Source organism: Eutrigla gurnardus (genome assembly GCF_963514095.1).
Source record: "Eutrigla gurnardus genome assembly, chromosome: 6".
Classification (NCBI taxonomy): domain Eukaryota; kingdom Metazoa; phylum Chordata; class Actinopteri; order Perciformes; family Triglidae; genus Eutrigla; species Eutrigla gurnardus.
The window spans coordinates 12766259-12782364 of record NC_139920.1 but is presented as its reverse complement, the minus strand read 5'-3'; the positions used below and the strand labels follow the sequence as shown (position 1 = coordinate 12782364).

The window sequence follows — 16106 nt, the reverse complement described above, 5'->3', positions numbered from 1 at the left end:
GGTATCTTCACAATATTTACAACACATTGTTGTCGACATTACGTTGTACTCTCTGCCTTACAGTAAAATTTCAGGAATTATTTGGTTATCGTCATTCAAATATTTATTAGTTTGTAATTGTTAGTTTTGTCATCGAAGCTTGGGAATATTACATCAATATGCATTGTTTATTCTGATTCCACCCCTCTCCAAGAAAAATCAGAAAGGGACAAATTGTAGCAGTCTACTTTCAGTTTGGGCCAGTAGCACGTACAGAAAGTTTCTCCAACTCCTTCTGTTGCAAATATATTTATTTAATGATCTGGTGTTTATTTGAATCAAAAGATGGCAGCATTACTGCCATAGCAATTGGCCTACCGCTGGGTCGTGGGGCTCTTTGGGTTTGTATGTTGGACATGCTTTAAATTCTTCTTTGAACGAAACCCTCCTCATCAATTGATAAATGAGTAGTTCCCTCTAGCGGTCAAGATGTGTCACTACAGCTGATTCAGAATCTGATTTATTGCTTAGTAAGATTACACGTACAAATATATTTGGTACAATGTGATTGCCCAGTAATATACAGTACATTAGTAGTTTAAATCTGTAGATTATGTTGCATATTGTATAGTAAGTTCCTTAAATATTAGTTGAATAGATTAGTCGATTAAGAGAAAAACATTCGCAACTGATTGTGATAACAGATGATTTATTTAAATATTTTTTTCTATCAAAATAGCAATATTTTTTTATTAAAATATTATTATTATTATTATTATTATTATTATTAATTATTATTATTATTATTAGGCTATTATTATTATTTCTTGCTTCCAAAACTTTACAGATCCTTTTTTCCCCAGCACTCTACAGCTCATTTCAGAATCAGATACATCTGACATTTTATTTTTGTCACATCAATCTATTGTAATGTTTTTGACTCTACTATTTCTATAGATGGCGAGACTATACATTGCTGATTACTGCCAACAAGTACAATATTATATTTATTTATTAATCTGTTGGATTGTTTTTGTATGTGTGTAGGCTATAACTCTGATCCACACTCCAATAGGTGGCGGTAATGCACCTTAACGCTGGTTGTTACCCGCCATAAAACCGACAAAGAAGAGCAGGTACACTAAAGCAATGGAGTAGTTGTGTTTTGGGGAAAATTTGTAGCCACTACAGTTGTGTAATTATCGTTATTACAGCAGACACATGCACCATGTACCGCTGCATGGTAAGGTAAGAGACGTTACATGTTTTCTGTCCATAACGTACACATGTAGTTATAAGTACACCCAGGGGTCCTAATGACCTTTGGCATACATTTATTTTTGTATGCAGTAAAGTCATGCCAGCGTTAACGATTACCCATGTATTACTACAAAAGTATTTTACTGTATAACTCTATATAACTGTGTTTAAATAGACACAATATGAGGGTTATGTGTGTGTGTGTGGACATTGTTATAACAAAGCCTATACGCTTTATGTATATGAATGTGTCCAGCCTAGCTGTTTTTTTGGTAGCAAGTGATCGTTTGTATGTAGCCTACATACAAGATACAAAAACAGGATTCAGTACAAAACGACCTGTCAAATAAGTTATATTCTCCCTCAAGCCAGGAAGAAACCATGTAGCAGTGACGGACAACATTAACACTGTTGTTAGTTTGCCAAAAAGCCCTTAGTTAATCTGTTAACGCAGTTCAATTACACATAACATTATGGAGCTGTGGCAGTAACGGTTGTTGCTTCTAGCAATAGCAAACTGAAACGCATCAAAATGACAACCAACCTTAATTAATCTAACCGCTACACCAGAATACTGAAGTTTAAGAGTGTCACTCTTGAATCATTACCACATGTTCAAATACTGAATGGGATCAACTTCCATTTCTCTGAAATCACATCTATATTTCTCAAGTATTTATCAAGGGGTTTCCAATTTACTTTGACAGAAGACGGTGTTCCCAACACTTTAGAGACTATTCCAGAGCTACTGTACCTGTGTAACAATTAAAGATCCACCTATTCATTTGTGTGGGGTTTGCTTTCTCTTTGTCCCTAAAAGAAATGTATTTAGTGAAGCAAGATTGTTTCCTGCCTTTGCACCTGCTTTCACCCAGTCACCATCACGGACCCTGAGAAACACGAGAGAGGAGAGACATCACAGGTGACTATAGGACTCCTGTGGCCACCAGGACTATAGGCTCAAGGTTTACTTAAAAAAATAGATGTATTGGTTTTGTGTGAGGGATAGAAACAAAATATAATACAAAAATGACTGATTCATATGAATGACAAAGGGAAATCTCAAGTGCATTTTATTCTGACCAATATTGCAATTCAAATTGTGGTTGTTTTTGAAAAATAAATATAATTATTCCAAGCATAATCACAATAGTACAGTTTTTTTATTCCTAAAAGTTAGTTAGGAATAAGTCAACTTGTAAGTCAGTGTTTTTGTGGTATACTTGATACACAATAATGAAGTCACTGCTTGTTTTTACCAACTCACAGAATTAATCTTAAATAGCTACAGCTGAGTAAACAGGGTTCCCACGCATCCTGGTAAACCTGTTATTTTCCAGTTATGGAAAGCACATGGAAAATGAGAGAATAAATAAATGATAGCCATAGGCTGCATGTCTTGGCAAAAGGACCTGGATTTATATGATGCCTTTCTAGTCTTCCAACCACTCAAAGCGCTGTACACTACATGTCAGTGTTGCTGTCTGCCATACCAGCTAGATCATAACAGGACATTATCTCTGGTGGAAACTAGAGTGGGAATCTTGGTAAATCTGCAGTTACAGTTGTCATAATAGCCTGTTTGCTTACCTACTTTAATAATCTTGTGTCACAGGCTGCCTGAGCAGTGTTGGCAATGTTCAGTCCGTGGCATGAGCTCTTCAGCTAGGAAGAGGAAAGCCCTGCGCAGTGCCTTCCCGGTGCTGGAGCAGCCCCTCCAGCCCATATACCAACATGTGTATGAAGCTAACCTCCGAAACAGCAAAGCCTGCCACAACAAGTAGGTTCTGCTCTCGTCAGCTCTGACCAGACCTATTTGACTTCCCCCACTGCATTATTTTGTGAAATAAATGTGTAGGTGCATGCTATTCATTAGCCCTTTCTCTCTGCCTCTCTGTAAGGTACATAGAGTTGGGTGAAAAGGTAAGGAAAGGTGGAGGGGCAAATGCCATCGCCAGACACACTCAGAGAAACAGGAAGTTGCTGGTCCGGGATCGGCTGCGCCTGCTGCTGGATGATGAGGACTTCCTCGAGCTGTCCCCATTTGCTGGTCTGGGTCTACCGTATGGGGACATCCCTTCAGCTGGCTGCCTGACTGGTCAGAACCTATTGTTGCTGCAAACCTGTATCTTTAATACTAAACTATTGACTGTATAATATTTTGACGACAACTAGGGGCCTCTGATACTCAGTCTGACTTCCTTTGTTTCAGACAGTGAGCGGAACACACATTGTGTTCCACTTTAATACGATGCACATGTGATGCACATTCATGCTACTGACATATATAGTATGTGTTTGTGTGTGTCCATCCAGGAATTGGCAGGATCAATGGCCTGTGGTGTGTGTTCATTGCCAACGATGCCACAGTGAAAGGCGGCACAGCATATCCAATCACAGTGAAGAAGCAGCTGCGAGCACAGGAAGTAGCCATTCAGAATCGCCTGCCTTGTGTTTACCTGGTCGACTCTGGAGGAGCTTTTCTACCACTGCAGGTAAACACACACACACACACCTATGCCATCATAAGAAATAAGCATCATATGTGTATCTTTTCATATTATCTGAATGTCAGCTCAATTAATGTGACTGCTATTTTAATTTCTAATTCTGTGTGTATTTATTCAGTCAGAGATCTTTCCCGATAAGAACCAGGGAGGAAGGACGTTCTATAATGAAGCCATCATGTCTGCCATGAAGATCCCACAGGTAAAGAAATATTAAGTCGTGCAGCCTTGTTTAAACATAACAAATATAAATACAAAATGTGAATTTGTTGTAATAAATATTTAACATTCCCATCTGACATGCTACTATTTCTGGGGCTATTATAAACAAAGACAAAGCAGTTAAAATGTTCTAATAATATTTCAACAATGGATTAAACTCATATATACAATATATTCAGAATCTGTATGATGTTGTTTTCCAGCACATTTGTTCTTGTGTAGTGTGTTTTAAGGGTTCCCTCTAATTTGCAGCTTTAGGGACATCAGATTTACAAATTTCAGTACATAACATTTTATTTGTGTTAAATGAATTGATCTTCAGGCCATGGAAGTTAAAATGCAGTTATAGCTATAATAGACCTCTATCAAGTAGGTTTTTTACACAATTCTCAATGGGCTGCAAGAATTTTGTCAAAATTGTCAGTCTCAAAAGACAGACTGTCCTGACAGAAGAGAGACATCCGCATTTGATAAAATCACAAATTTTGCAGTTTACATTTTCACTCACACCATATTTTGCTATTTTGATATTAAAAAATATGAATATTCCTAAAGGTATCAGTGGTGTGTGGGTCATGCACAGCGGGTGGGGCTTACGTCCCCACCATGGCAGAAGAGGCAGTGATGGTGCACCAGATAGGGACCATATTCCTGGGGGGACCGCCTCTTGTCAAAGCCGCCACAGGAGAGGAAGTCACACCAGAAAACCTGGGAGGAGCCACGCTTCATGCTGAGTAGGTCCATGAATCAAACCAGCCCCAAATATAGATATTTACAGTTAGAGTTATTTCAGAAATAACAGAAGGAATAAAGCTAATAAAGTTCACAACGTCAAGACTGTCAATTCATCTTTGGTTTCAGAGTGAGTGGCTGCGTGGACCATTTTGCCTTGGATGAAAAGGAAGCATACGAATTCACCAGAAACATCATATCCACCCTCAACTTCCAACTGCCCGAGGAAGAGGAGGAGGATGAGGAGAAGACGAGGAAGACGAACGCTGAGGAGGAGCCGCTGTATAGTTCAGCGGAGCTTCTGGGGCTAGCTCCTAAAAGTTATAACTACAGCCAGGATGTTAAAATGGTACAGTGGGCAAAAACACAAATGCTAGTGTGGTTTCTGACTAACCCGTCAGGGAAAAGACTGCCATCTACAGACAAATTTAATCATTACAGAAGTGTAGTGCAAAAACACCACAATGACGCGCAATGGGCACCAAATACAGATTATTACTTCAAACATCAGCGCAAATGATATGTTTGGTTGGTGTGTTGTGATCGTGTTCTTGTCTCACTGAATTAATAACGAGATGTTGGCCTTGTCTGTCTCTCCAGGTAGTCAGTCGGCTGACAGACGGGAGCCGCTTCCAGGAGTTTAAAGCTCGCTATGGAACCACGCTCATCACTGGCTTTGCAAAGATACATGGGTAATAAAAGACACAAACACACACACATAATTGGATAGTGACTGCAGTTCAAAGTATTTAATTATGTTAGAATAATAGTTATATAATGATAATTTGACAATTGAATCATTAAATGTTTGATTAGTGTAAAGGCATGTTACAAGCAGATTGTCAGTACAAATTGTATGAATTTGCACCTTGCTGTCAAATCTAGCCAATAGAATCCCTCACTGACCCAAAACAACCAACACAGAAGAAGTAGTTTCTGTATTTTTGGCTGCAGAAATGCATTGTATTATTGGCCAGATGGTTTGTTGCACAGAATCCTCTGAGAACCCTCATTGTAAACTGTTTGGAAATGGGCAGGTACTACATCTGTCAATCAAACTCGCTGGACACAAACACATTTCTTGAATCCTGATGAGATGGATTTATGTGTGATGTGTGATCCTTGCGAGAATCCAGTTGCCGTGCAAGTTAAATACTCACAATCAAAGAAAACACCACTGTTCTTACTTTCAGGTGATAAACAACAACAACAATATAATATTCCATGTCTGCCAATAGATTCCCCCAAATGCTACACACTGTTGCTTTAATCAGCAGAGGTCAACAGACAGAAGACCAAAACAAATCTCAATCACTGTGTCTTGACTGTCGACTAACTGCCACAAAGGTTAGCTATAGCTACAGCAGGTTATCCTTTAATGATTTGTTCTTGAGTATAAGTGGGTATTTGTTTTCACATCTGTACATATGTCCTGTGGTAGCCATCTGGTGGGAATAGTAGCCAACAATGGAGAGCTGTCATACAAGGCCGCATTGAAAGGAAGCCATTTTGTCCAGTTGTGTGACCAGAGAGACATCCCCCTCCTCTTCCTCCAGAACACAGCGCCCACAGCAGCTCCAACACTCTCCACAACACAGGTAGTCACTCCCAGTTAAACACACACACACACACACACACACTTTGTAATTAATAAGTTATTAATATTAAGTCAATTTAGTGTCTCAAACTCTGTGTGTCTGTTCCAGGCAGAGATGAACAGTAACCGTCTGAAGGCTCAGGGTTCAATGATGTCAGCTGTAGCGTGTGCCTCTGTCCCCAAAATCACTCTGGTTATTGGTGGTTGCCATGGTGCTGAGAGCTACGCCATGGTGAGAGGCACAGTAACAATAGATGAAGTTATCTGACAATCAGAAAACCTTTGTTCTTCACCTCGCTAGTATAATTCATGCAAACAGCTAAGCACCAGAGAACAGTTAATCCCACAGTAATTTGAACCTTTTTCCCGGTTGTCTCTAGTGTGGGCGGGCATTTGACCCTAATTTCCTGTTCCTGTGGCCCAACGCCAGAGTGTCGATGACGGCTCCGGGTCACGCTGGCTCTCTGCTTCCTCCTGACAGTGAGCAGGAGGAAGAGAGGGGAAAGCAGGAGGACAAGTTGAATGGGAGACTGAAGGAGGAGAGCTCAGCTTTCTTCTCCTCTGGCAGGCTCTGGGACGATGGAGTCATTCTGCCTCAGGACACCAGGAAGGTAAAACAACATTTCGTTCAAACTGTCATTAAATGGCTTCAGGGCATTTAAGCACCATCGCTCATCTGGACCTTTCAGAGCAGACATAAACTTAAAGCGTTCCTTAATGTTGACTTCTGTTTGCAGGTTCTCAGAGACTGCCTGGACATCATCAAACAGCAGCAGTATCAGCTCTCCACAGAGAAACTACAATCAACACTTCTGCGTATATAAATTATAAACATCCATATATTCCAACATCCATCTATAAAGATGCTCTTTTCAATCCAGTGTGGTTGCTGTTGCCCATCGGTCACTTTTACCAAATATTTGCTAGGAGGGTTCACACCAAATGTTATCCTAAAAGTGAAAAGAGGACTTCTAGCAGCTCTTGAAGAGGATCTGCAAACCTTAAATCACGCAAATGCAGTATTAAATTAAATGCTGGTCATCTAATCTCACATTTGTTAAAGTGACTGATGGTTCAAACTTCCTAAAAGGTTTTAGACTTAAGTATTTAACTTGCCTTCTTTAATTGGACCCACAATGATGCATCTACTCTCTTGGATTTGGAGCAGTTCTTAGGAAATATGAAATTACTGTGGCAGGTCTGTTTACAGTGCCTTGCTCAAGTATTCACCCCACCTTGGCATTTTTCCTATTTGGCTGTGTGCAGTGCTTAAATGTATTATTATTTGAAGTTTATGTTATGAGCCTACACAAAATAGTCAAAATTGGTGAAGTGAAATGAAAACAAAAACAAGTGAGATAATTAGTAAAATAAAGTCCAACCTGTGTGCAATCTGTGTCACATCATCTATATGAATTTATGGAGAAATCTCCCAAAAGAGGACTAACACACACAGCAGGCAAGTAGGGCATTCAGAGAGGCATTAAAGAGTCCAAAACCCTGAAGGAGCTGGAGTATCTGACCACTTTAAGCCATAAACTCGATCAAGAAAAGAGCTGTTGATTAAAGAAAAAAAAAAGAATAAAACAAGTTTGGAGTCTCCCACGTGCCTTTGGACAAACTCCAAATGTGTTTTCGTATTTTTAGTTCAGATCGTAGTGCAACAAAATAGGAAAAATGCCAATGGGGGAGAATACTAACTTATATATACCTAACTTATTTTTCAGAATGACTTTCATTTCCATGACAACCACAGTACTGTAAATGCCTGTATTTTCAACTGTAGAAACTAATAGCTACCTCTGTTCAAACTGAACAGATTATGAAGGTGCCTCTTTATTACTACTCTTTAATACTATTATGATGCCTCTGTGAAGTTCTTTGGAACTTTATGGAATGTTGTAGTGACTCCAGTGACATTTTACTGCGTTGTCAGAAAGGTTTGCTACAAGGATATGTGACGGGTATAATAATTATCACAGTCATGTTGGTTTATTTAATCTAAACCTTCCGGAGAGAGTCCTAGTTAATCCTGCAAAAAGTGTTGGTTTTTTTATTTTTGTTTTTTTCACATCAGGTACATGGAGGTACCTTTAACCAGCAGAACACAGCACATTAATGTTCTCATTAAAATATAAGTGTTTCTTGTGATGGCAAATTTCAAGTAGGCATATTGTAGGTTGTGAATTGTGAATCTCAACCCAGTTTAGGAGAGGTTTTGCTCGAGTTGATTTATTTGTTTATCTATTTTTTGAAGATTATCATGTGACAAAATCAGTTAATTCCAACGTCCAAAAGCACTTCATAGGAGCTTTAACTGATTTTTTTTGTCCATGTAAAAATTAACTTTATTAATTTTTGTCAAAGACACTGTATTGTAAGAAATGATCATTACAAATATAAATTAATCATTTGAATGTAGTTTTTTTTATTTGTATACAAGAATATAAAACATGTAAATACATTTTAAAATGAGTGTGTTGTTTTTAATTGTAATAATAAATGATTATTTAAAAAAACATGCAGGTGCCATTTTATTATTAATTAAAAGTTTCACAGCAGCAAACTTGGATGTTTTTGCTTACATGTTTTAACAAAAAAAAAAAAGAATAATAATGCTTTATTTTAAACTCAAAGCTGCATTATTTTATTTTATTTGTGGTCTACATAATAAAATGGGAAATGAGTCTTCACATCTGCTCTCCTAAAGCAGCTCATAGGAGCATCCATATGTAGTATTCATTTTACAGTAATTGTCACTAATCAGTAAGGTTATGAGAAAATGTAAAAATGATTAAAGTAATGTAAATGTTTATTTGTATAAAAGAAGAAACAATTTATATATATTTGTATCTCTTGCTTTACAAAGATGATGAATGATGAAATTATGTTTAATTATTTACTATATATACTATTATGAAATACAACATTGTCAATTGTTTTTGCTAAAGTGTTTTAACAAAAGCAGTGTAAACTGTAGGAAGCAAACTCAAAGCAATGTCAGCCACCTGCTTGAGCCTAATGAGGGATGGAAATAACATAAATAATATGTTACTAAACTCAATAGTAACTCTACCGTGATTTACATTATGTCCAAATGGTCTGCTGAAAACAATAATACTTTAATTATTTACTTTAACTTCACTTCTAATTGGCTGGCAGGTAAGTGAACGTGATGTGGTTTAGGAAGTGCTTCGTCTGGGTTGGGATGAAGGTCACGGTCAGGGTTTGTACATGCCGTGGAGGGTCACAGGGATGATGGTGCTGACCTCGGCCCTGGCCAGCTCTGTCAGTTTCATGGCATCCAGCACCAGCAGGAAGCCTGGTCTCTCTGCACCCGGCTTCACCACGATGCTCAGCAGCACACCTGCAACACCGAGACAAGAATGTGCGTGTGTGTGTTTGTTTCCACCATGGACATAATTAGGATAAGGTATAGGTTCAAGTCAATCAAAGGCACAGATTAGGATAGATGTTAACCTTTTGGTTTTCCAGTTCTATGTTCGCTCTCTTTTTTGTTTAATTACTTATTTATGATAAATATCGCAATGTTTTTAAATTTTTTGGATGCATTTTTTAAATCCTCTGTTCAGTTCCCATGCTTTCCAATCATTCCAGGCCAAAGAAACAAATTAGTTCATTAATACATTTGTTTATAGTAACTTTACTTGGCACAAGTGTATTTAGCTCCTGTAATTTCTCTGTCGTAGCGTGAATGGTTGTTTGTCTCTACATGTTAGCCCTGTGATAGACTGGCGTCCTGTCCAGGGTGAACCCTGCCTTCACCCAATGACAGCTGGGATCGGCTCCAGCCCCCCCGCGACCCTGAATACAGGATAAGTGGTAGACGATGGATGGATGGAATTTCTCTGTGGTTATGTGTGTGTTGTACCATCGTCCTCCTCTGTAGCTCCAGGTGTCGGCACAAACAGTGGCTCTGATGGGTAACACTCTTCCTCCTGCCACACCCAGGTCTCTTTGGTCTGTACGTTCAGCTTGACTATCTACATGGAGAGCAAGTCAACAATAAACAACCGACAGTCTCGCTCAACGCCTGCAGCATTTTCTGGATTATTTTGGGACGGGGGAGACGAGCACCAACACTTTGTCTCCTCCTCCAGTGAATGAGAAAAGTGTTCCTACCCTGTCAGGGATGAAGTGGTTCAGTCCCAGACCATAGGCGAAGGAATACTTCTTCCCACGACACAGAGAGTAGTTTATCTGCGGAAACTCAAAGGCTAAGAGAGACAGCAAGAAAGATATTATTATACATATTATGTGCAATTTACAATGATATATATGGTTTTGTGTGTGTGTGTGTGTGTGTGTGTGTGTGTGTGTGTGTGTGTGTGTATTACCCTGTCTTGGCCCAGAAAAGAGGACTTCAGGTTCGAGCCAGATAGTGCCATCACTGTGAAGAACAGCGGTTGCTGTGGTGTAGGACAGAGACACCAGATTCTTTCCCTGCTCTTCCTGAACACACACACACACACACACACACACACACACACACACACACACACACACACACACACACACACACAGGTATTTTACACAGGAGTGTGAGAACATTTTTGGTTTATGTAAAAATTCCACCAATATGGTCGCGTTGGTTAATTTTAACTTTGTCAAATGGTTGTTAAGAGAAACTTTGCCAAAACAAACAAGCTAACAAAAAACATGACAGCCAGCATTTACTCAAATGTTCAGAGACTTATTTGCCTCCACCTACGCACCACCGACAAAACTATGTCATCATGTATACAAACAGAAAAGGGGCCCATTAAGATTACATTAAAAGACCTCTATCACGGACATGTCATAGTTCAGCATGAAATAATGTTACTAAACCAACTAAACAAGACTGACATGCAGCGTGTGCATGTGTGTGTGTTTTCTCTCACCCTGTGTATATCCAGTGGCAGTACGTATCGTCTGACCTCAGGCTGAGGAGCGCTCATCGCTGCTTTCTTCACCTCCTCCCAATCCGCCTTTATGTTGGCCAGGTACAGGTAGTTATACACAAATTCATGACTGTGGAAAACACAGAGAGATATCAGGATGAGACAATTATACTGCTCATAAAACACACAAACAGACACACACACACATACACACAGGGCCACACTCACCCTTTCCATGTGCAGAGGTCGACAACAATGAACCCCTCATCTTCATAGGCATTGATATGATGAAAGATGTTGAAAGGTGACGTTCTGAACTTGTGGCTGCTCAGATAATTGCCCGGGTCCTTCGTAGCCAGGTGAAACCACGTCTACAACACACACATACATACTGCCTATACAAACAGAGCTTCACAGGCGCAGTCACATGTAACTTATCAAACACATCCCTTCCTATTGCCAAGGGCTGGTCCCAAAACCTTTAAATCCAAGCAAATCTCATATTTAAATGTTTTCTTGACAAGAATCAACCTCTGTCCCCTCCCCCGACCTACCCCCATGCCATTGACGGATTCAAAGCAGTCCATGTATGTGGCTCCTCTGACGCTCCAAGGTGACAGAAACTTGAGCAGGTTGATCTTCACCGGCTGCTCCACAAACACAAAATAGTTGTCTGTCATACCAAAACTACAGACAAAGAGACAGAGAGACAGACAGAGAGCCATAAGCAGCGGTGGCAACTTCTTAAGGGGTCACAGACACATACAATTTGTTTTTTGGATAGTTTGGGCAAAATATGTACAGATGCTTATTGTAGATTCATTGTATTGTGTATTCACCTGTGTACGTAGGAGGGTTTTAACCTCTCACTGCTGGGGAGCTGAACGACGACCTGGGATTTCTCCAGGGGATCCGACTTGTCTGGAGACCCACAGTGAAAGTGTGTGATGTTAGTACTGTCTTGGGAATGTGTGCATGTGAGTCCAACTTCATAGTGAAAAAAACATTCAATATTACTCTTCAGTCTGCTGACAAGTTCAATTAAACTCACCTTTCTGAGGAGGTGGGATCTTGACAATGTTGTACGCCAGACTCATGTTCTTGCCAAAGCAATTGCCGATGTTATAGACCGTACCATCGGTGTCAATGTGGGGGTGAGCAGTCACCCCATTCACCGAGAGGTACTTGCACAGGTCCACCTAATATAAATACATGCACACAAGACAGAAGTTGAATACTAGACATAACCACACTGGTGAAGAGTCAGTGTCATGGGTTTTTATTAGATCAATGATCTCTCATAAAGATATATAAAGCATTTCTAATTTCTCATCATTTGTAATTGTAGAAACAATTACATTAACACCATACATGTTTTCCAACACTGAAACGGCAATCATTTACTCAAATTAAGTTTAAAAAGTAACCCTGGTACTTAAATAGAAATACTATTTGGAATAATTGACGATGGATGATTGCATTCTTCATCAGTGTAATCCTGTGTGCAAGTTCACCGTTGAGTATTATGTAAATCAATCAGCACCCACCTTCTTTAGAGTCTCTAGTGAATCCGGATCGACCTTCGTGATAAAGTTGGTCTCTGTGACGGCATAGAAATCCTCGCCAATTGGATAGATGTTCACCATGCAGTTATCGGTCACCTCAATTCCTTTGAGATAAGTAAAGAATCTACACAGGAACAAGAAAGCAGACACATTTTTCATTCAAATATTCCATGCGAGTCATCCATGTAATAATATTACAGTATATTAATACTGTGTGGCATCAGATCTATTATATGCACAAAACAACACATCTATAATGTTCACAGAGATCCTGCTGAAAGCCTGAATACATCTATAAACAGACTGAACCTTTGTATTTAAGCACTGTAGTACACAATTATTTTCATTATTGATTCATCTACCAACTATATTCCTGAATAATTAATTACATGTTTTTAATATATGTGTATAAGGTAATAAGTGAAAATGAATGTGCATCACAACCACCAGTCCAAACATATTCAGCTGAATATCTTCCTACCTTTAACCTGGATCATCCTTAATATGTAACCCAAAAATGGAAAATCCCCAATTATGAAAATAGTTGCTGATCAATTTTCTGTCAGACAAAGTTAAAGACCTAAAGCTGACTAGCTTCAGTGATGAATCCTCACTGAACAGCAGCTGGACTGCAGCAGGGGTCGACCTTGCACCTTCCATTCCTTCATTTAAGCTCAGCTTAAAGTCTCCTGACCCCGGCTTCATATTTAACAGACAGATATGAGAGTAGATCTTCTCGTCAGCGAAATAGTGTTTCTTATGTCCCTTTAACACACAACACACAGTATTTGGGTTTGTGGCTCACCTGGAGAAGATGTTTTTGCAGGGGTCTGGGTAGGCTGCCGTCCCAAACTCGGTGATGACTACTCTGTTCTCCGCCATGGCACGAACATACGCGTCCGTCTTCATAAACCTGAGCAGAGAGATTACATCATAGGTCAGAGAACTGTAAAGCTGCAAGATATTAATGGCCTATAAACAGCAATCAAACTGTCAGTGTAGTTTCCAATTCCATAAAACAACATGACTGTTTCTGCTCAATAGACAAACATGTTGGAGATGGGTGAAAGATGTTTGTGGTCTGGAGCACAGCATTGTTTTTGTCTCCTTCCTTGCAACATTCCTCTCAAAAATTGTCAAACTATCTGCATCTGGACCTGCAAAATATCTTTAAATATGATTAACAATTGCATACATTAACAAGCACATCCACGATGATGCCAAAAACGACATCACAAGAAAACGTAATTGATGAAGAACTTTTCCAAAACAAATAAACAGATAAGGCAACAAAGAAATGTGTATTCTTACTTCCTGTAGTAGGTCACCTGACCATTCTTAAGGTCAAACTTGTGCATGAGAGCCTGTCCATCAAACAGGTGGTAGAAAGGTTCACTTCCCACCTCGAAAAGACCAGGACCCACCCTGAGAAGACTTCCGCCAAGCCATGCTGGTATCACACCTGCAAACACACTCTATCAGACTTTGTGGAGGGTATCCTGAAATAGCTTAGTAGAGACTGTCGTCAACTTTGATGCCAGAAAGCATTGAACGGCATGCTCTCTTTCCTACCACTGATCTTTGCAGGTATCGGTTCGTTCAGCTCCTCCACTGTCTCAAAGATCTTCTTGTAGCCTGCAGCAGGATGCTCCACGCTGGAGAGGAAAACAAAAGATTTGCAGAACAACATGGGCAAGTCAGAAAAAAGTGTTTTATATAAACTGGTGGATTGATCTATTTATCAGTTCCTTAATAATAATTACTTATTTGACTTTTGCATCCAAACCTGACTCCTATGTTGACATGAAACGGCTCGTCTGTTTTGATGGATTACATAAAACCCAAGATTGGTGCAAAGACTGCAGCTTTCCTTCAGTTATTTAACAGAGATTTGATCCAAATCCTTTCCTTGTATCTCAGTGCTGCAGCTATAACCTTTTCTGGAATCATTCTTTCTCTCTCTCCAATTCAGAGTAACAGAAGACAGAGTGGAAAACTTTAAACTCTACGTAACCAACTCTTTTTCTCTTACAAGGAAAACAACAAACGTCACCGAGTGCCGTCTCCAAGCTGCTCTCTCTTATTTCATTCCTGGGAACCAAAACATTTGAAAATCCCTTTTCAAACAGGCTTGCCCTACGTGTCTATCCATATATATGAAAACCTTTAGAGAAAAGAAAGAGTTGCGCTCACCGGCTGACCATGCTGCTCTATGTTCCTCACACAAGTAGTTTGCAGAAAGAGTCTCCGGCTTGCATTTAAACCACACACAGATTCCCTGCGGTGAGAAATGGAAACTGGGCCCCCTCCTCCCCTTTCCCTCTCATCCACCCCCTTCTCCCATTTTCTCCTCCCCTAGTCCATCCTGCCACACTTCCCCCAACCCATCCTCTTTTCCCCTGCATCTCCCTCTCCTCCCATTGCATGCCTTTTGCTCCCCTGCTCCCTCTCCCTCTCCCCCTTCCTCCACCTCCTCTGGTCTTATCCCGAGCCGAACAAGCCAGCTTTGTCCCTCTCCTTTCAGCCGTCTGGCCATTGGCTCCATGCAGAATGTTTTCTGGGACCCGAAACAAAGTCTTTGTCAACCCCGGAGCACAAACACTCACGAATAGGTTGATGATGTGGGTCAAACTAATAAAGTCAGCTTTTACAAGCAACATGCTGCTGGTGTTGTTTGTACGTGGACATGCCTGTAGAGGAATCCTGTCTAATTAGTTCCAGACAGCCGTGAAAAACACTCAAACTATTTTGATTGCCGTTCTGGAGAAGGAGAAAGAGCAACAGTTTTCTCTGGAAGGGAGAGTGTCAGTGAGTCTACTTCTTTGGTCATCTGCCCTTTTTGATAAATGAAGGTTGAATAGAGGGATGAAAGGGTGAATTCAAATGTGTGGCTGCATTATTAACAGCTGAAAGGAGCAGTCATCTGTCATCTAGCATTTGCTGCTGAATGCAGGTTAACAAACAGATGCAACAAACTCAAAGAGATATTAGATGGATTGCCATGAACATCATTTTTACATACATTCATGGTGCCCAGAGGATGGATCACAAGACTGTGGCAATCCCCTGACCTTTCATCTAGTGCCACCATGAGGTTGACATTTTTGGTTTGAGTGAAATGTCAAATCAACACAAAATCATGTTCTAACTTTCCCCTTAAACTTTTCATCTATTGAGGTCAAATCAGTGCGCTCCCTAAATATTATGAAAATGAGTCTCCCTCTGATGTTATGCGAGTAAATGCATGCGAGGGAACAGGTTTGCATAAGGATGACATCACAAAGAAGGTATTGTGATCCCTTACTGGCCCAATTACAGAAGGGGGCGTTATTTGCTTTAC

At 39.9% G+C, this 16106-nt stretch overlaps 2 protein-coding genes across 2 annotated transcripts; one reads left to right on the top strand and one right to left on the bottom strand.

Moving 5' to 3' along the window:
• Window positions 1-1109: 1109 nt before the first annotated feature.
• On the top strand, window positions 1110-7650 carry LOC311014852 (methylcrotonoyl-CoA carboxylase beta chain, mitochondrial). Its single transcript, XM_084011719.1, has 13 exons — window positions 1110-1227; window positions 2060-2161; window positions 2855-3019; window positions 3141-3337; window positions 3556-3734; window positions 3868-3948; window positions 4524-4702; window positions 4830-5049; window positions 5301-5392; window positions 6142-6298; window positions 6407-6529; window positions 6678-6908; window positions 7035-7650. Exons 1-13 carry the CDS (start codon window positions 1208-1210, stop codon window positions 7119-7121), a joined length of 1833 nt encoding a protein of 610 aa, XP_083867845.1. The 5' UTR covers window positions 1110-1207; the 3' UTR covers window positions 7122-7650.
• Window positions 7651-7800: 150 nt separating this feature from the next.
• On the bottom strand, window positions 7801-15071 carry LOC311014853 (retinal Mueller cells isomerohydrolase-like). Its single transcript, XM_084011720.1, has 14 exons — window positions 14960-15071; window positions 14339-14421; window positions 14078-14228; window positions 13572-13679; window positions 12749-12890; window positions 12253-12400; window positions 12041-12122; window positions 11756-11888; window positions 11430-11572; window positions 11202-11331; window positions 10656-10770; window positions 10441-10535; window positions 10190-10301; window positions 7801-9664 (listed from the first exon to the last, which is right to left on the bottom strand). Exons 1-14 carry the CDS (start codon window positions 14968-14970, stop codon window positions 9519-9521), a joined length of 1599 nt encoding a protein of 532 aa, XP_083867846.1. The 5' UTR covers window positions 14971-15071; the 3' UTR covers window positions 7801-9518.
• Window positions 15072-16106: the final 1035 nt, after the last annotated feature.